At 39.6% G+C, this 19,632-nt stretch overlaps 1 protein-coding gene across 6 annotated transcripts in view; it reads right to left on the reverse strand.

Moving 5' to 3' along the window:
* ARHGEF12 (Rho guanine nucleotide exchange factor 12) overlaps positions 1 to 19,632 on the reverse strand; it is a 150,525-nt gene that overhangs the window by 23,743 nt on the left and 107,150 nt on the right. For all 6 annotated transcript variants that reach the window (XM_049611639.1, XM_049611638.1, XM_049611637.1 and 3 more), the window contains 12 exons: positions 14,033 to 14,075; positions 13,624 to 13,729; positions 13,054 to 13,191; positions 12,332 to 12,364; positions 11,889 to 12,003; positions 11,086 to 11,191; positions 8,930 to 9,142; positions 3,887 to 4,019; positions 2,804 to 2,839; positions 2,321 to 2,475; positions 1,187 to 1,333; positions 48 to 133 (listed from right to left, as the gene is read on the reverse strand). In XM_049611639.1, coding sequence (XP_049467596.1) covers positions 48 to 133; positions 1,187 to 1,333; positions 2,321 to 2,475; positions 2,804 to 2,839; positions 3,887 to 4,019; positions 8,930 to 9,142; positions 11,086 to 11,191; positions 11,889 to 12,003; positions 12,332 to 12,364; positions 13,054 to 13,191; positions 13,624 to 13,729; positions 14,033 to 14,075 — 1,311 coding nt within the window. The remainder of the gene's footprint in view (positions 1 to 47; positions 134 to 1,186; positions 1,334 to 2,320; positions 2,476 to 2,803; positions 2,840 to 3,886; positions 4,020 to 8,929; positions 9,143 to 11,085; positions 11,192 to 11,888; positions 12,004 to 12,331; positions 12,365 to 13,053; positions 13,192 to 13,623; positions 13,730 to 14,032; positions 14,076 to 19,632) is intronic.

Here is a 19,632-nt window from a genome sequence, read left to right on the forward strand (position 1 = left end):
TTCAAGTGTCTATAAAAACATTAAAATGAAATAGCAAATTTCCTTACCCAGGTCAGTAAATCTTCCCCAATCTGATCAATAACTGAGGTCTCATTCCTCTTTCGAACAGCCTTCATTTGCTCATTCAATCCAACTAAGGGGGGAACAAAACAGCAAAAAATAATTAAGTATACAGCCTGCATTACTGGTTGTACCAAGAACCTAAATTTTCAAAAAAAAATTTTTTTTCACAGTAGCATACCCGCTTCTTGCCTCCTTAAATATAAATCTGAACACAATTCTTATACGTACAGATACCTGTGAGCTCTCTCTGAAAAACAGGTGCCAAAGCATAAAACAACGTGGAAACTAGCACATTACATACAGTATAGGTGCATCAAATATGCACCTAACTTCAAGACTCCCTCATAACCATGCTCATAAAGAAATTTAAATAGAACAGGTGATTCTGCCTACTGTTGCTCTCAAAATGTTCCCATTCACAGGCAGTGGATATAATCACACTGAACTTGTCAGTTCATGCCGGTGAAACCTAAGATCACCCACAAAGACGTAAAAGGCATCAATTTGGTAGGCAGGCGTTGGCAGGTGCTGATGGCATCCTTGATGCAAGAAAGCTTGAGAATTAAGGATCACAGAGAAGCAGTGACTTACAAAAAGAGAAACTGTGTCTACAAAAGTCTGAGATGACTATAACCAAGGAAAGCCAGCAAGGTAGAATTTTTTTATATATTTACTCAAACCTTTGAAGCAACAATAATTTAATTCCTGAAAATTATTCCATCATGAAATTATATACTGTATATTATATATCCAAAAAATATATACATCATTATATTGGATATATATTTTTAAAAACACATATACTGCAACTGATAAGAAACTTCCAAGGGTAATTTTAATTATTCATATTTTTCATCTTAGACATCAACTTTAGACCTTAACTCCTGGTGCTAATACTTTATATACAAAAGGCTGATGGTGTGAGTGGGTGTTTGGGGAGGGAGGTATTCAAACATCAGATCACTTCTTTATTTAAGTTATGTGCTCACATATTATTATATAATTTCAGGAATGCTAACATGGATACATTTAGAAGATTTTACTGTTATGGTGCCTTTATGCACTCACAATCTTTCATCTATTAAAAACGTTAACCACAAAGATCAGAGTTGATTTTTCTTACTGTGAAGTTGAAGAATATCTTCCAAGTTTGAAAAAATTTTCCGTAGTTCTGAAGGTGACAGAATTCCTTCTCTGGATACTCGCTGGTAGAACACTTGATCAAGAACCTTCAGTGTTCGAACATGAGCTCTTTCAGTGTAGAACAATTCTAAGCAGAAAAAAAGGAAATATGAAATATACCTCATTTAGAATGATTCCATGAGACCAAACACAAGCTTTAACTGGAATTAAGCAGCAAATTAGCTCTATAATAATTGTTCATAGTTTTGAAAGGATGTAGTATTTCTGATGTCACTTTCTTGAATCTATGAGACCCTCCTACATACCGGCTCTAAGAGTTGAATGCCAACAAATGAAAAATATCATTCAAAGCTATTCTGTATATTAAAGGTAACAACGTACTCCCAAATCCTTCTGTCTCTTCACAGTAGTACCCACCAACAACAGTAGAAAGCTAAAGCCCAAATAGTATACAGTCTTTCAGTTGAGACCTCTTCAGAAGTAATAGTATTTTGGTTATCTCATTTGCCTACAAACCCTCATTTCTGAGGCCAGACTTGTTATTTCACTACGTCTCAAAGTGATCAGACACAGGAAGGATATTTATTTAAATAGCATCCTAAAGTCAGTGGAAGGCACAGCCTCTGTGTCACCCCCATTTGTCGCATATATGCTGGGGTAAAATAAAGAATACTGCTCGAGGATAAAGGAAGGACTGGTTCCCAGTTTTCTCCCTATCACTTATCAGCTAGCCGTGTGGTCTTGATTAATTCAACCAATCACCCTGAGCCTGAGCTTCCTCATAATCTATGCATAAAAATAAGTTGGCATGAAAGTGAAGTGAGTGGACCCATATTGTCTTAATGACTATTCAAGTTCAAGATCTATAATGCTATGAATCTTAAATACCCTGAAAGCTAAACACCTTTGCCTTTTAAATTATCATTAAGAATCATAGAAGCGTTTGCATTTTTTGAGTTGGAAAGTTCAAGGATCAGCTATCTAGTTTAAGTTCCCTTTTATGTAAAACAAAAGGCTAGCAGAAATTTTGAAGCAAACTCCAAGACTCAGGGGCTTGCTTTAGTCTAATAAAACTCACTATGTGTGAACAACAACAAAATCTAATTACACTCACCATTAATTACTTCCTGTCTTTTGATCTCACAAGGCTTTAGTCCCAGTAACACTTCTCGACTAACGAGCTGTTGCCAGTTGGGTGGATCTGTCTCTAAGTCATTTTCAAACTGTTCATCCTCACTTTGACTTTCTCCAAAAGCTATGCTGTCGAATCTGATGGAAAAAAAAAAATAACGAATTCTATTCTGAGGACATCAGGTGGACAACGGGAAATAGCACAAGTTTTTAGATTACAGCAAATAAGTCATATTTCTGAAGTACTGCCTAGCGCAGGGCCTGAAACATCATCCTCTCATACAAAATGATTTACGTGTGTTATATATAACTCTATAAATATCTTGTGAATAGTTTGTGTTTACTAAGAACTTTCTTTTATACTATCTAACGGATCCATGTACAGGTTTTTTCCTTTAAAATTAGAATGTTAGTTTTCTATTTCTTAAAATATGCCTCTACTGCAAGTTACTTCAGGATTACTCACTTTCGAAAGGGCTTTGGTGTCCCATGTTCAGGCACCCTAAAAATAATGGAGAATAAAGGGTCAACGTAAAAACAAAACGGTAATCAAGAAATTTATGCCAAAGACCCTGAACAGACATTTTTCCAAAGAAGACATACAGATGGCCAACAGACACATGGGAAGATATTCAGCATCACTGATCACCAGGGAAATGCAAATCAAACAACGAGATATCACCTTGCTAGAATGGCTAGTATCACAATGACAAGAAATGGCAAGTGTCAGTGAGAATGTGGAGAAAAAGGATGTGATATATATATACACATATACATATATATATATATGTACACACACACACGCGCGCACACACGCACACACACACTATGGAATATTACTCAGCCATAAAAAGTATGAGATTTTTGTCATGTGTGACAATATGGATGAACCTAGAGGGTATTATGCTACGTGAAATAATACAAAGACAAATACCATACGATTTATGCGTGAAATCTAAAAAACAAATGAACAAAAAAGCAAAGAAAGCAGGAACAGACCTATAAATACAGAATTGGTGGCTGCCAGAAAAAAAGTGGTGAGGGGATGGACAAAATGGGTGAAGGGGTGACAGATCCAGGCTGCCAGTTAATGGAGTGTGTAAGTCAGGGGAATGAAAGGCATAGCACAGGGAATACAGTCAATGGTGTTATGATAGCTGTTGTGGGGGGACAGATGGCAGTTACACGTGTGGCCAGCACAACAGAACATATAACCTTGTCAAATCCCTACGGTGCACACCTGAAATTAAAGTAACATTGGGTGCCAACTATACTTTAATAAAAAGCAAAAGAAAAAGAAATTCATGCCAGAGATACTCAAAACTGGGTTAAACTACAGTGGCTAATAAACAATTTTTCTGGAAGTTATAATGATTGAATATAAAATAAATTAAAAACATTTCAGTACCTGTCTAAGATTTACCAGCTATAAGCTCCAGTTCCTTTCTTAAAAGCATATGTGGGGAAAAGGCTACAAAGTACAGGAATACCATACAGTGAAATAGGTGAAGTTGGCCTAACCGTCCTCCATAAGATATCACTGAATTACCTTTCCACCTCCCATTCCTCCTCCTGCACTTGGTCTAAGGGAGGAGGTGGGAAATCGAAGATGGTATTGGGAGTGCGAGGGGCGCCATCCATGCAGTCTCCAGATGCAGGTGTTTCTCCAACTTGCTTTGATCCTGAAAAGACGAAAGTCAGACCCTTAGACGGTGTTAATGAAGACAACGATTCCAAAAAAAAATCAGTCTCCAATGAGAGCTTCAATCCATCCACAGCACATTCGTAATTCAATTACAGGTTAGCTAGAACCAAAACTCTAAGGTAAAATGCACTAAAAAATAAACAGAAATATTATTTTTAAGCAACTTTTTTTTTTTTTTAATTTTTTTTTTCAACGTTTTTTATTTATTTTTGGGACAGAGAGAGACAGAGCATGAATGGGGGAGGGGCAGAGAGAGAGGGAGACACAGAATCGGAAACAGGCTCCAGGCTCCGAGCCATCAGCCCAGAGCCCGACGCGGGGCTCGAACTCACGGACCGCGAGATCGTGACCTGGCTGAAGTCGGACGCTTAACCGACTGCGCCACCCAGGCGCCCCTTTAAGCAACTTTTTAAAAACCAACATAAGACACATAAACAACTCAGAAGAGAAACATTTGCTGACGTTATCTTTTTCTAACCCCTGTGCCAATCTTTTTCACACAAATTTTAGTTATTATGGTGGTCCAATTTGAAATAGTAACCTCATACTTCTTTTTCTTGATTTACTACCTTTAGGTAATACACATTTCTTCCTCCTCTGAGGATTTTGCTCAGTTATACTTCCCACCTTCACTTTCCTCCCATTTCTTCCTGATGGATAATAATTATATTATTATTACTAGCTGAGTTACTGGTTATTATCTAAGTTTAAATGATAGAATTATATCTGTATTTTTATTCCATCAAGAAGTTAGTACCTTAAATCTGCTCTATATCAAATTAGGTATTTGGTTTATCTATATCCTTCCCTTTAATTGTATTTCTCTCCTTCTACCCTTCATTTCTTTCAACTACATTTTTACTTGAATCAGTCGATGGAGTTTTACATTTCCCTGATCTATGGCCACAACTAAATATTCTGTGCCTTGCCTATTAGGTGGATTCTAAAAGCCTGAAAACCAACAGAGTGCTTACATTATTGTGTCAATGTACACAGTGTCATAAGCAAAATACAACACATTACATATACATATTATTCCTGCCAGGTTAAGAGGGATATTAGTTAGGATTATGTTTCCTTTTTTGCTGGTCCAAAGATGCAACTCACGGATCATGAGAAATAGAATGCTCATTGCATCAACGTCAGGCCCTCCATCAGCTACTTCAAGATTATGCCACTTAACTTTGTTTCACATTTAAATCATGACTTAACTTTCTTGAACAACTGTTTCACTTAGCATTTCTGGATGGCTTTATTTTACAACTGTCAAAGCACTATCGTTTTATCAATTCTCAGAGTTTTTCATTTGCTACATCATACTATCAACTGCTTAGAATCTCCCTTTTTCTTATCTACTAGTTCTCGTGCTCTAGTCGGGAGCAGCTGCTCCCTTGGCCTGTGACATAACTATCGTCTAGGAACTGCCTGCCCGTCCCCACTTTTCTGGGTTGTTTCCACCATTTCCTGGATCCCGTAACATTTTCTTCTTAACTTTTCTCTCATTTTGCCGGAGTGTGTATCTTCAAATCATGTTCAAGGAAAGGGTGCATTTCAGCTAAACTTTGAATCGTGGCATATCTGAAAATGTCTTTGTATCTTCCTTCATTTCTGATGGGTAATTTGGATGGATATCGAATTCTAAGTTCAATGATTTTCTTTCAGCAAGTTGAAAGGCATGGCTCCTTTGTATTCTAGCCCCTCGTGTTATAATGAGAAATGTGATGCAGCATAATCCCCGTATTTTTTTTTTTTCCCCCTTCAAAGCTTTCAGGACTCTGTATCTCTGATGCATGGAAATTTCCAGAGACATTTTAGGTATGGCTCTTGTCATTATTGCTGTTCTTGTTATTCACTGTAGGTGGTTCCCAGTGAAGACAACTATTCTTCTTTATCCTTAAGATGGTCTCTCTCATCATTTCTCTGTCTCTCCTCCATTTCCTCTGTTGATCTTTCATCAGACAGGCAGATATAGGACCTCTCAAGTGAGTCTCTCTCTATATATATAATTCTTGTCTCTCCAATTTCTGTCTCTTGGTATTTCTGATATACATTCTGAAATATTTCCTTGACTTTATTTTTACGGACTTTTTTTTCTTTAATTCTTGGTAGCTCTGGTGGTTCAAAACGTGCACAAAGTTTTGATACTCCTTCCTTCAGGGGTCGAGCCTAATTATTCTGTCCCTTGAGTGTGAGCTAGATTTAGGGGCTTGCTTCTAACTTGCTGAAGTGACAATGTGCACCGACAGAGACTAAGTCATTAAAGATAGCGAGGCTCCTTTCTTGCTCTGTCTTTTGGATCACTTCGGAGAAAGTTGGCTACCGTGTCATGGAACACTCAAGCAGATCCGTGGAGAAGCCCGTGTGGTGAGGAGTCAATGCCTCCAGCAAGGAGCTAAGTAAGTCCCCCTGCCACCAGCCACCTCCCTGAGCGTAGAAGCAGGTCTCCTGGCCCCGGCTAAGCTTTCAGATGACTGACAGACACCTTGACCGCAACCACGAGACAGAATTGCCCAGCTAAGCTGCTCTCAAGTTCCCCACCTACCAAAAATGTGACACAAGAAGTGTTTTTTTTTTTGTGTTAAGCTATAAAGTTTTGAGGTGGTTTATACAAAGCAGTTGATAACTAATATGGTAGTTATTGTATTGTAATAGTTATATTAAATCATTTCTCTTTGGTTTCTGAATGTTCCTTTTTCATAGTACTGTTATTCTTGTTTTACAGATGTAATGCTTTTTAAAATTTCCCCAAGTATACTATCTAATTTAGAGGTATTTTTTCAACGTTCTTGTCTATTACCCAAATTACAGTTTTCTGCTAGGGGCGGTTTTTCTGTTTATTTCGTTTTCTTTTTTTACCCCATCAATAGGTTTGGCATTAATGTATTATCTTCGGTCTTGACTCTAGCAAGCAAATTTTTTCAACAGCGAGTAATACTATTCGTATTTGAGTAGCTGCTGGGGCTTTCTTCTGCAGCTATACACGAGCAGATCCATTTCAGTTGGGAGCTCTCTGGACAGGGTGAGACCCTGGCACGTCTCCTGTCAGGCTTCAGGCCCCCAACTGTTAGAACTAACGTCCTAATTAATGCCCTCCAGGGCACTAATGTCAAGGAGGACCTACCCAGCTCTCCCCACACAACTCACTCACTCCTCTAAAAGAGCGCACTCATGTTCTTCTGGTACATAAATGACAGACGGCTCACATTTTACAATGCAAAGACCAGAAACTGTTGACGTCATTGTTTTGATTACAGGCCTTCAATTAATTATTTTCAGCTTTATTTCTTACTCATGCGCTCCATGTAACACATGCCAACTGCTGAGCCCAACATCTTTCCAGGGTTCTAATGGGCAGACTGGCTCCCCGTCTGGGACCCCTTGTACGGATTATGGACTCCAGCTTCCTCTATGTTGTTTTACTCATCAAACCACTCTTGTCCACTTTTAATCTCCCCAAACTCTGTTGAAATCTCTTACTTGTTGATAACATGTTCTCTTCCTCCACTTCCTTTCTCTTCATGGTTTTTATTTATTTGTTACTGGTTACCCATCTGCCATGTTTTTATTTCAGTGAGAGCTAGGAGCCATGAATTAATGCACGTACTCAACCCAACATCTTCAGAATTGCACGTAAGATAAAACCTCCAGAGTTTTCTACAAATGTCACCCCTCCTTCTTTGTCCTAAATAAAAACCTGCCTACCCCACTGGCGATGACCTCTTCTGCTACAGTGCTCTCAAACGGAGACAGATGTCTCCATCGTACGCTGTGTACTTCAGGGCAGAGCGGAGGTAGATACCCTTGTTCCTCAATACTACTGTCAGACCATTATCTTGCCTTCCTGTAAAAACCTCTTGCCGCCTGAGACTCTCACTCCGAGATACTATCACACACTCTCCCTCCTCACGACAATCATCTAGCAATACTGAACCTTTGGCTGCTGGCTCACAGCTTCCCTCTCTCTGCTGCTATCACATGAGGTGACCTCAAAACCCAGGGCTATTAAGGTATTCAAACCCCTGGCTTGTTGGCCCCTTACTTTCTGCATCTCTAGTTACTTCCTTTATGCCATTTCAGCGACCACTCCCATAGCTTTATCCTCGACCCTGTCATACCAGAAATTGAACTGCTTCCAAAATCGCCAGTATAGATAGGCATTCCCTTCTCCAAATAACACCACTGATTCACCCAGCTCACTTGCTTAAGAAACCCATTATAACAAGTATGAAGAAATATGGTAATAAGCTCTTTTCCCAGTGACCTACAATTACTTTACATCTTCTTCTACTCAAGTCCCCTTGCCCTTCACACACGCTCTGCCTCTCATCTCCTCTCTCCTTCTCCAAGCTCTTCCCTATTCGTTATATACAGTCTGTCCCCTGCATCTTCCACCTCCTCCTCCTTCCTGGCTTCCCTATAGTATTAAAACAACAACAACAACAACAAAACACCTCTAGTATCTCAGGTTTTTAAAAAAGTCTTCTTCAGCCTCCCCCCAGGTCTGCTTCTAGCTACTAAATCCCCTCAACACTTCTTTTACCCTTCCATTACTGGATCGGGCACAATCTGAATTTTTTATTAGTGTGACTATCTCCCCACGGGACTAAGCAGCACAGGGCAAGAACCTAAGTGTCACTTCTGTGTGCTAGCATCGGATACAGAGCTAATGCCTGACAGAGCGCTCGATCGATATTCCTCAATTGGTGAGAATTCAAAATGATCACTTAGCACAGATTTACCACCAGCTGTAGAAGGTATTAAAACGTTAAAATGAAGTTAAACTGGGATTCAGGCTTGATTAAAATAATATGCCACTCTATTGCCGACTTAGTGTGACCGTTTTAAAGTCTTGAGACTTAGTGAAGTTGCACTACAGCGTTCGCTCACCCAGATCATTCTCTTTCCCTCCTTCCTGGGAAAGAGTGGCCCCTGAAGCCCCAGAGGACATGGAATTGGCTGGCAGGTACCCAACGTCTGTTCCTTCACCTGCTAACCCACTCTGGCGCAACTTGGCAGAGTCCTGAGGCTCAGGACTCACAGAAGAGGGTGTGGATAAGTGCTTAGGGTGCCGCTGCTTCTGTAGTTCCATAGCTCTGCCAACTGAACAGAAAGCAATGGTTAGTAATGTATGTTTCAAAAATCTAAAAAAAAAAAAAAAAAAAAAAAAGAAGAAGAAGAAAAAGATGTAAAGGATCTCAAAATTGTCTGGAACATGGAAAATATTTGTGAATTATACTGTGTGAGAGACAGATAGATAAGACAGGAAGAAATGAAAGAAGGAAAAGGAGAAAAAAAGGAAAGAGAAAAATAAAGGGAGAGAAAGAGAGCAAAAGAAAGGACGGAAAGAAAGGGGGAAAGAAGAAGAAAAAAGAAAAGGAGGGAGGGAAAGAGAGAGGAAGGCAGGGGAAGGTGGAGGAAGGTAGAAGAGAAAGGGAGGAGAAGGTGGCAGTGAGAAGGAGAGACAAGAGGGAGAAAAGGAGAGGAGAGCAATGGTGGGGAGGGAGCGTGTTGAGAGAAGAGACGGACGCACACAGAACCGTACTCACTTGTAAGAGTGACGATGGAGCCTTCTGTGAGCCTTGGGAAGGCCCCGCCCGCCCCCCAACACTCACAGCCGCACCATCATAACGTGCCTCAGACACGATCGAGATTAATCTGCAGCCTGCTCACTATCCTTGTTTGCATCGGTAACCACGGGAAGCTAAAGACACTCGGGTCATCATCCCCCACAGCACCGCGCATCCTCACATAGCTCTGGACTTCCCCAATCCTAAACTTCTCCCTTCCCTAATTCCTACAATTCTCCTTCTGTATCCCTTGGAACTCATGGGAAGCACCTACGAAGGACTCCATTCTTGGAGTACCTGGTGGATCAGCCAGTGGAGCCTCCAACTTTTGATTTCGGCTCAGGTCACGATCCCAGGATCGTGGGATGGAGCCCTGTGTCAGGCTCTGTGCTCACCGAGCATGAAGCCTGCTTAAGATTCCCTCCCTTTGCCTCAGCCCCTTTACCCTGCTCACACATGCGCTCTCTCTCTCTCCAAAAAGGAAAAAAAAAAAAAAAAAGACATATTCCATTTTCTCCACCTCGTCTCTAAATGTCCTTCATCTTCTCAGTGTTTGGGGCCCTACTGGTATTTGACACCACTACCGGCGTCGGACACCCAGCACCGCTGTTCGCACAATGCCACTCCCACTCCAACCTCGCCAATATTTTCCAACGCGGTGCTGCCCGGTCGAAGCCCACTCCATGACCTAATTTCCCGCCCGGTGGTACCACCCTCCCTACTTCTCCCGCAGAGGGCCGATCTCTCTCCGTTAGGCCTGAGGGTGGAGGGAGATCAGGAAATGAAGCACAATGGAGAGGTGGAGACATTGTACAAGTATGGAGAGAGTGAGTAATACGTGTATAAAAAGATTAAACAAAGAATGGTGGAGAAATCCACGCACGTTTTTCTTGTTTGGTTTTGTTGTTTTTTTTTTTTTTTTGATTTAACAGAAGTTGAATGCAAATAAAATCCGAATAGGTAAGTAAATTATGTTATGGACAACTGACAGGATACTACAATTAAAGAAGTTTTTTTTTTAATTTTTTAATGTATTTTTTAATTTATTTATTTAATTTTTTAATTTATTTTTGAGAGAGAGAGAGACAGAGAGAGAGAGAGACAGAGCACAAGCCGGGGTGGGGCAGAGAGAGAGGGAAACACAGAATCCGAAGCTCCAGGCTCTGAGCTGTCAGCACAGAGCCCAACGCGGGACTCTAACTCACAAACCGCGAGATCATGACCTGAGCCGAAGTTGGACGCCTAACCGACTGAGCCACCCATGTGCCCCTAAAGAAGGTGTTTAAGATAATTATAGAGCCACGTGGGGATAGTTAGCTCAGAAATAACCTTGAATGCCAGCACGGTACATTGGAAATTCAGTGGAATCATTTCAAGAACACCTTTCTCCAATACTTCATTCTATCTAGTTAACTGAGCCTCTGAAAGGAAGATGGAGGGAGCTGGTGAGAACGCGCCATTTCCAGCTTCACATACTTGCACTGTTGTCATGACGGCTTGGTCTCCTTGGGGGTCCCAGGATGCTGGGGAATCCTCTGCGCTTCCCTTTTTCTTCGCCTTCTCGATCTTTCTTCATACTTTGCTAGAGTCAAGGTACAATCAGAGAGATAAGAGACACACAACAGAGTCGAGTTCTTTTGTCGCCGTCGAACACAGAAACGCAATTCTAATGGTCAGCTGAAAGAACTGGCTAAATGCAAGTGAGAGACACACACGCAGCACTCATTAGAGGCCGGCACACAGTACCGTGTGCACATCAAACTCAAGACGTCTTTTCAACCTATTTCGAGCTGACAATTTTGGAAAACAAAAAAGTAGTTTGACAACACATTTACCGGGAGCCACTTCCAAGCCATTCACTCCTCTGCTGAACAAACAATAAGCCCTTCCTGTGTGATGGCACTGTGCTAAAAGCTGGGGACACGACGAAGGAGGCCCTCGCCCTCACAGAGCCGCCCCGTCTGACAAAAACTAAACGAAAACATAAATAATCACACACTGTGACCGGCGCCATAAAAGGAAAGACTGAGGCCGTGACAGAGCTGGGATGGCACTCGGCATAAAGTGCTATCTGCACTCCTTGCACTGTCTGATCACTGGTTTCCATGCCTGAATGTCTCACTAGATTTTTTACTTTCTTGAGAACAGAGACCACGTCTTACACACATTAGCACGCCCAACACTAACTTGCTGAATCGGTAAATACGAAGACGAAGGAAGGCACCGTGACCCCGTGTAAAGAAGCACAGGGACGTGAACACACTAGTATCCAGTCCTACCTTGATTTTTGGAAGGAATCCAATCCGACCTCGCTTGTGCTCCAAATTTCGAGGTTCTTTCACTTTTACTCCCAAATGCTTCATGTACATAAGGATAACATACTGCATTGTTGAACTGGAGGAAAAGGATTAAGTCAAAGAAGGACTCTGAGAAGGGAGGGTGGGCAGAATAAAGACATCAAATGATTTAAAAAAAAGAAAAACAACTCAATACTGGAATTCTTAGAATTCATTCATCAAGAAAAAACTAAGCAGGTATCTACTGGTTGCAAATAGAAAAGGACTCTACTCAAGACACTAGAATATTAGTCGACTAAAACAGAGGCCACCAGAGGGAGACACTCTATACTCTGAAGTTAAAAGAAAGAAATCATAATTTAGGACTTAGAAAAGACAGTTTCTTTTTTTTGTAAAATTCTGGGGAAAAAACCCAGTTATATTACCTTTTATCTTCTTCTACAGCCTGAGCAGTCATCCTAAAAGTAAAAATATTTCAAAATTAAACATTAAAGTTTAACGAAGGAGTTGCTATTAACTCAGATACCTGAAGCAACAGAACAGAGCTCAATCTGTCACCTGGCATGAAATAGCAGAGAAACCCTAACCCTCTAGGGGACTACAGGCTTTTCTCACTCCTGTCATCAACTGTAAATGTTTTCTGACCTCAAACAGTTTCAAAGCCCATGAACTGAAACCGCTGGAAGTGTTTCTGATCAGTTAGACATTTTATAGTTACTCATTTTACCAATACCCAGAAAAAGAAACACAAGAACTTTTCTAAAACATCAGCAAAATTTAAAAATTAAAACATTAGGGGTGTCTGGGTGGCACAGTTGGTTGAGCGTCTGACTTCGGCTCAGGTCATGATCTCACAGTCTGTGAGTTTGAGCCCCACATTGGGCTCTGTGCTAACAGCTTGGAGCCTGGAGCCTGCTTCGGATTCTGTGTCTCCCTCTCTCTCTGCCCCTCCCCACTCAGGCTCTGTCTCTCTCTCAAAAATAAATAAACATTTAAAAATTAAAAAAAAAATTAAAATGTTAAAACCAAAATACATGGCTCCACATACATGGTCTGACTCCCCTTTTGAGTTTGTTCAAAGTGTGCTTTAAGCATTAAGGAGCATCTCAAGAGAGAGGGTGCATCTGCACACGCTTCTGTTACTTACAACACTTCTTCGATTTTGGCAACAATCTGTTCCGCACATGCCCGTTCCTTCTCCAAAGTTACCCGGTCCTTGTCTCGCTCCGCATCGAGTTTTGTCAGCTCGCTTTCAGCCAAGGTCAGCCCCATGCTACGTTTCTGCCTAAAGGGAACAGGAGAAGCTTCCTGAGGTGGCCTAGAGAAGAACCGTCTCCCTCTGGAGATGTTTCATCAGAGTTTCCATGGCTATGAGTTTCTAGCAACAGGCGAAATGTCACAGTTTTCTATTTTGGGGCCCCTGTCACCTAGGACACCAGAGGAAAAGAATTCTAGAGGCGATCACTCAACAGAACACACATCCTGAAGGAACACACTTAGCCTAGAGGAGCCCTGAGCTCAAATCCTGAAAGCATACAGAATGGGGACTGTGGACTCAGTACCATGCCAACTCTTCGACTCTAGGTATTCCTTATGTTTTAATCACAGTGATAAAGACCATATGCTAAGCCAAGGACTTAATGTGTAACCTTTTCCTACCTAAACAGAAAGTTACTTCAGAACTACCATATCAGTTTATATCTGCCACCAAGCTTACCGAAAATCTTCCAAGTGCCTCTGAACTTCTGGGTGGACTCTTTCCTGCATAGTCTGAATATAGTGGCGGTGTAGATCTTCAGGTATAAGCTCAGGTCTTCTTTTTTCTGCATAAAGAAAAGGCAAGGAGTTACCTGATGTGAAGGTATATCCTGTGCATTATAACTGGCAACATATCAATGCTATTTGGTACAAACTTGGAGTAAGACAAAGAGAAGGTCTTCAGCGCATTTTGTTTTTTACCTCACAATTCCAATTTCATATACGTTTAATGTATTACAGAATCTATTTTCTGTTGTGATTCAGATGATCTGCTCATTACCACGTGACAGATAAAACCTTTAGAGATGAACTGTGCTACATATCTAACAGAGACATAATTCTCCAGAATATTGATACTCCAAACTTACCTAGATCTATTGATATTTCATCAGGAACAGAAACTTTCAGGTGCTAAAAAAAAAAATACAAACAAAAAGTGAAACAACACTAAATACTTATATAAGGTGTATATATAAGGACTTGTATAAAGTGAAGAGATACAACTTGGATAACTATTTTTACAATCACATTCAGGTTTAAGCTCACTTATCCCATCCAAATTTCACAGCTCTGGAATGTACCGCTGTTTCAACATGAAAATAGGCCCTTTCCCCCAATGATCATATACAGGAAATATCTATAATCACTGGTTAATATAATCAGTTATATACATCATTTGAATCAATATAGCTAACACTGAAACTGTGTATATATGGTATGAAAAATTTAGTCATATATGATCATGACTTTTTTTTTTTTTTTTTTTTTTTTTTGCTGTACTTGAGACTCCAAACCACGTATTACCAGTAATTTCCTATGTAAAGTGAAAGAACCCTCACAACATTCATGCCCCGATGAGAAGGTACTGGGTGTCAATGTCGAGCCTTTGCAGTATTAAATCTCCAATAACCATCCATAGTTTTTACTATTGACCCAACTAAGGTAACCGTGTCATAATTAACTTCTTCTTAGCTAGGATTTTCCCCATAATAACTGCAGTTTTCGGTCCTATTACCACATAGTTGTGTTTTCCCTCTCATCAATCTGGGCAGTATCTTAGAAAACAACTTATTTTGTATTTAAAGAAAGTATCTTAACCTCTTCATGCTTACTTTATAATGTATACCTACTTGTCATATACTTTGAGAATTTAAACAGTTCCTGTAAGATCTAAAGCTTTACATTAAAAAATAAGTCTGCTGCAAATTATGAGATCTCCAAATTCATCTGAAGAACAGTGAAATGGATTTCAAAGCTCTCTCTTTCACTGACGTTGTCACACAGTAGCTCAAATCAACTGTCCTAGAAGTATTGCTAGCATAAATGTAAAAAAGTATATACACGCTCATTTCTGTATTTATATGAAATAAATAAACCACCTGTGACATGAAAGAATAATCAGCAAATAAATCTATCAGCGTTATTACACTTTAATACTGATAAATTTAATACAGATCACAAGCAGCAAAATAAAGATTTGACTTAGCTTGGAGCCCTTAAGAAATGTGACATTAACTTCTGGGGATTTACCCGAAGTAAACAAAAACACTAATTCAAAAAGATACATGCACCCCTATGTTTATAGCAGCATTATTTACAACAGCCAAGATATAGAAGGAACCTAACTATCCACCAATAGATGGATGGATAAAGAAAATGTGGTAGATACACACAGTGGAATTGTTACTCGGCCATAAAAAAGAACGACACCTAGCCACTCACAACCACATGATGGACCAAGTGGGTATTATACAAGGCAGATGGTCTAGACAGAGAAGACAGATATTGTATAATTTCATTTACATGTGGAACCTAAGAATTAAAACCAATGAGCAAACACACACAAAGAACAGAATTAGGCTAATAAATACAGAGCAGACTGATGGTTGCCAGAGGGGAAACAGGGTGGGAAATAAGTTAAATGAGTGATGGGGATTAAGAGGTACCAACTTCCAATTGTAAAATAAGTAAGTCACAAAGTACAACATCCATTCATGATAAAAACCCTCAACAAAGTAGGTTTAGAGGGAACGTACCTCAACATAATAAAGGCCATATTTGAAAAACCCACATCTAACATCTTACTCAATAGGGAAAAACTGAGAGCTTTTCCCCTAGGGTCTGGAACAAGACAGGATGTCCACTCTCACCACTTCTATTCAACAAAGTACTGGAAGCCCAAGCCATAGCAATCAAACAACAAAAAGAAATAAAAGGCATCAAAATTGGTAAAGAAGAGGTTAAACTTTCACTATTTTCAGATGACATGTTATACGTAGAAAGCCCAAAAGACTCCACCAGAAAACTGCTAGAACTGATAAACCAATTCAGTAAAGTCACAGGATACAAAATCAAGGTACAGAAATCTGATGCATTTCTATACATTAATAATGAAGCAGCAGAAAGAGAAATTAAGAAAACAATCTCATTTACAAGTGTACCAAAAATATAAGATACCTGGGAATAAACCTAACCAACAAGGTGAAAGGCCTGTACTCTGAAAACTATAAAATGCTGATGTAAGAAACTGAGGACAACACAAAGACATGGAAAGACATTCCACGCTCAAAGATCAGAAGAACGCATATTGTTAAAATGTCTATGCTACCCAAAGCGATCTACATATTTAATGCAATCCCTACCAAAATACCAACCATATATTTCACAGAACTAGAACAAAGAATCCTAAAATTTGTATGGAACCTCGGAAAACCCCAAATAGCCAAAGCAACCTTGAAAAAGAAAAGCAAAGCTGGAGGCATCACAATTCCAGACTTCAAGTTATATTACAGAGCTGTAGTCATCAAAACAATATGGCACCGACACTAAAACAGACACGTAGATAGATCAATTAAAACAGAATAGAAAACTCAGAAATAAATCCACAACTATATGGGCAATTAATCTTCAACAAAGCAGGAAAGAATATCTAATGGGAAAAGGACAATGTCTTCAACAAATGGTGTTGGGAGAACTGGACAGCAATATGCAGAAGAATGAAACTGGACTGCCTTCTTATACCATACACAAAAATAAATTCAAAATGGATGAAAGACCTAAATGTGAGACCTGAAGCCATAAAAATACTAGATGAGAACACAAGCAGTAACCTCCTGGACATTGGCTATAGCAACTTTTTTCTAGACACGTCTCCTGAGACAAGGGAAACAAAAGCAAAAATAAACTATTGGGTCTACATCTCAATCAAAAAGCTTCTAGCAAAGCTAGAAGAAACAACCAACCAACAACCAACAAAACTAAAGACAAAGAAAACAACCAACAAAACTAAAAGACAACCTACAAAACAGAAGAAGGTATTTGCAATGACATATCCCACAAGGGTTACTATACAAGGTATATAACAAGAACTTATAAAACTAAATACCCAAAAAGCAACGCAATTACAAAATGGGCAGAAGACATGAACAGACATTTCTCCAAAGAAGACATCCAGATGGCAAACAGACACATGGAAAGATGCTCATCATCACTTACCATCAAGGAAATGCAAATCAAAACTACAATGAGACATCACCTCACACCTGTCAGAATGGCTAAAATCAACAACACAAGAAACAAGAGGTATTGGCAAGGATGTGGAGAAAAAGGAACACTCATGCGCTGCTGGTGGGAATGCAAAGTGGGGCAGCCACTCTGGAAAACAGTATGGAGTTTCCTCAAAAAGTTAAAAATAGAACTGCCCTACAATCCAGCAATTGCACTACTGGGTATTTACCCAAAGAATATAAAAACACCAATTCAAAGGGATACACGCAACTCTATGTTTATGGCAGCATTATTTACAATAGTCAAGATATGGAAATAGCCCAAGTGTCCAGTGATTGATGAATGGATGAAGATGATGTGGTATATATACGTACAATGGAAATCACTCAGCCTTAAAAAAGAATGAAATCTTGGCCATTTGCTGCGACATGGATGGAGCTAGAGCGTATAATGCTAAGCAAAATAAGTCAGAGAAAGACAAATACCGTATGATTTCACTCATACGTAGAATTTAAGAAAACAAACGAGCGAAGGGAAAAAAAGAGAGAGACAAGCCAAGAAACAGCCTCTTTAATTAGAGAAAACAAACTGAGGGTTACCAGAGGGAAGTGGGTGGGGGATGGGTTAAATAGGTGATGGGGATTCAAGAGTCCATTTGTGATGAGCACCAGGTGATACATGCAAGTGCTGAATCACTATACTGTACACTTTCAGCTAATGTAACACTGTCTGTTAATGAACTGGAATCAAAAACTTATAAGAAAAATAAAAAAATAAATAAGTCACAGGGATTAGAAGTATAGCACAGGAAATACAGGTCAATAATACTAGAATAACTTTGTATAGTGACATGATAACTATAGTTATCACCATGGTGAGCATTATATATGTAATTGTCAAATCACTATGTTGTACACCTGAAACTAATATAATATTGAATGTCAACTGTACTTCGATTTTAAAAAAAGGAAATGTAAAATTCAAATATACTTCAATATACTATAGTTTCCTCATGGAAGTAAATCATCTTAATGAATATACGTATAATATTTTATTTTTTAAGTCTATTGTTTTATTTTTGAGGGGGGGGAGGAGCAGAGAGAGAGGGAGACAGAGAATCCTAAGCAGGCTCTGTGCGGCGCACAGAGCCTGACGTGAGTCTCAAACCCATGAACCATGAGATCATGACGTGAGCCAAAACCAAGAGTCAGACTGCTTAACCAACTGAGCCACCCAGGCGCCCCTATAATATTTTAAACAGTGGCAGTATAATCAGAACCCTAACTCATTCACTCAATAAATATCAAAGTGACCACTCTTCCAGGATCGATCAGTGTTGGAAAAGTAGCAATGAACAAACAGAACAAAAATATCTGCCCTCATGGAGCTTTACATTCAGGGCAGAAGAGTAAGAATACAGACAAAATAAACCAACAAAATAAAAGTTCTATGGACAAAAATAACACATGACAGGTGACAGAAGTGAAGGGGATAAAATTTCAAGTAGGTTGGTCAGGGAAGGCCTCACTGAAAAGGTAACTGTATTCTGCAACATGTAGGTGTGCAGGCAACTTTGTAAAGGAATACAAAGATAATGAGGTAAGAGTTGGAGGGAGAAGTGGAGACAAAAATGTTTCTGGGTATGTTTGTTTTAGGATTGGTAAACTCACAACGTCTGCATGCTAACGTGAACAAAAAGTTGACGATATCAGAGAAAAGGATGGCAATTGCTAGATGATGTTGTCAAGCAGGAAGAAGGAAATGCAGTCCAGGTAAACAGGGGAAGAGTCACCTTGGTATAAAACAAGACAGTCTCTCCACAACGTCAGGAGAAAGGGCAGAGCATATACTATGATGAATGAAGGCAGTTGATATCTGGTAGAAGTTCACCTGCAGATACTTCAAATTTCTCAAAGAAACAGCAAGGTCATGAGCTGAGAAAGGGCAGGAGAGGAGGCGATGAGGTTTCCGGAGAGGGAAGTTGTGACACAGTCATAGAAGAGAGGAGCAAACGTGGAAGACGCCTCAGGAACCGCAGCACAATTATCTAGGGAGCATTACGGGCTGGTACTTACCCTACCACGAGGCCAAGAATAATAAAACCCATTAGTTTAAAAATCTCATAAAGACTTCTACTGGTAAAATAAAATAAAACACTATTATCATTCATGTAAGATCTTTTCCACCACTTTTTAAACTTGTGCCTCTAAACTTCAAAGAGGCCAACCAGAGTTCATTATACCAGCAATATCCTCTGGATCCCAATATATACATATATCATTTGGGTTCTCCTTTTCACTCTCTTATTATGCACATGTATAAGCCCAAACGTACGTGTATACCCCCTAAGACCTACTGTGAGAATTCAGAGCCTACAACTAATTTAAAAATAATAAGAGTAACAGTCAAGAGTAATCAGTAACTGAGACACAACATAGATGTCAGAAAGTCCAAAACAATA

This window comes from Panthera uncia, chromosome D1, assembly GCF_023721935.1.
Source record: "Panthera uncia isolate 11264 chromosome D1, Puncia_PCG_1.0, whole genome shotgun sequence".
NCBI classification, from domain to species: Eukaryota; Metazoa; Chordata; class Mammalia; order Carnivora; family Felidae; genus Panthera; species Panthera uncia.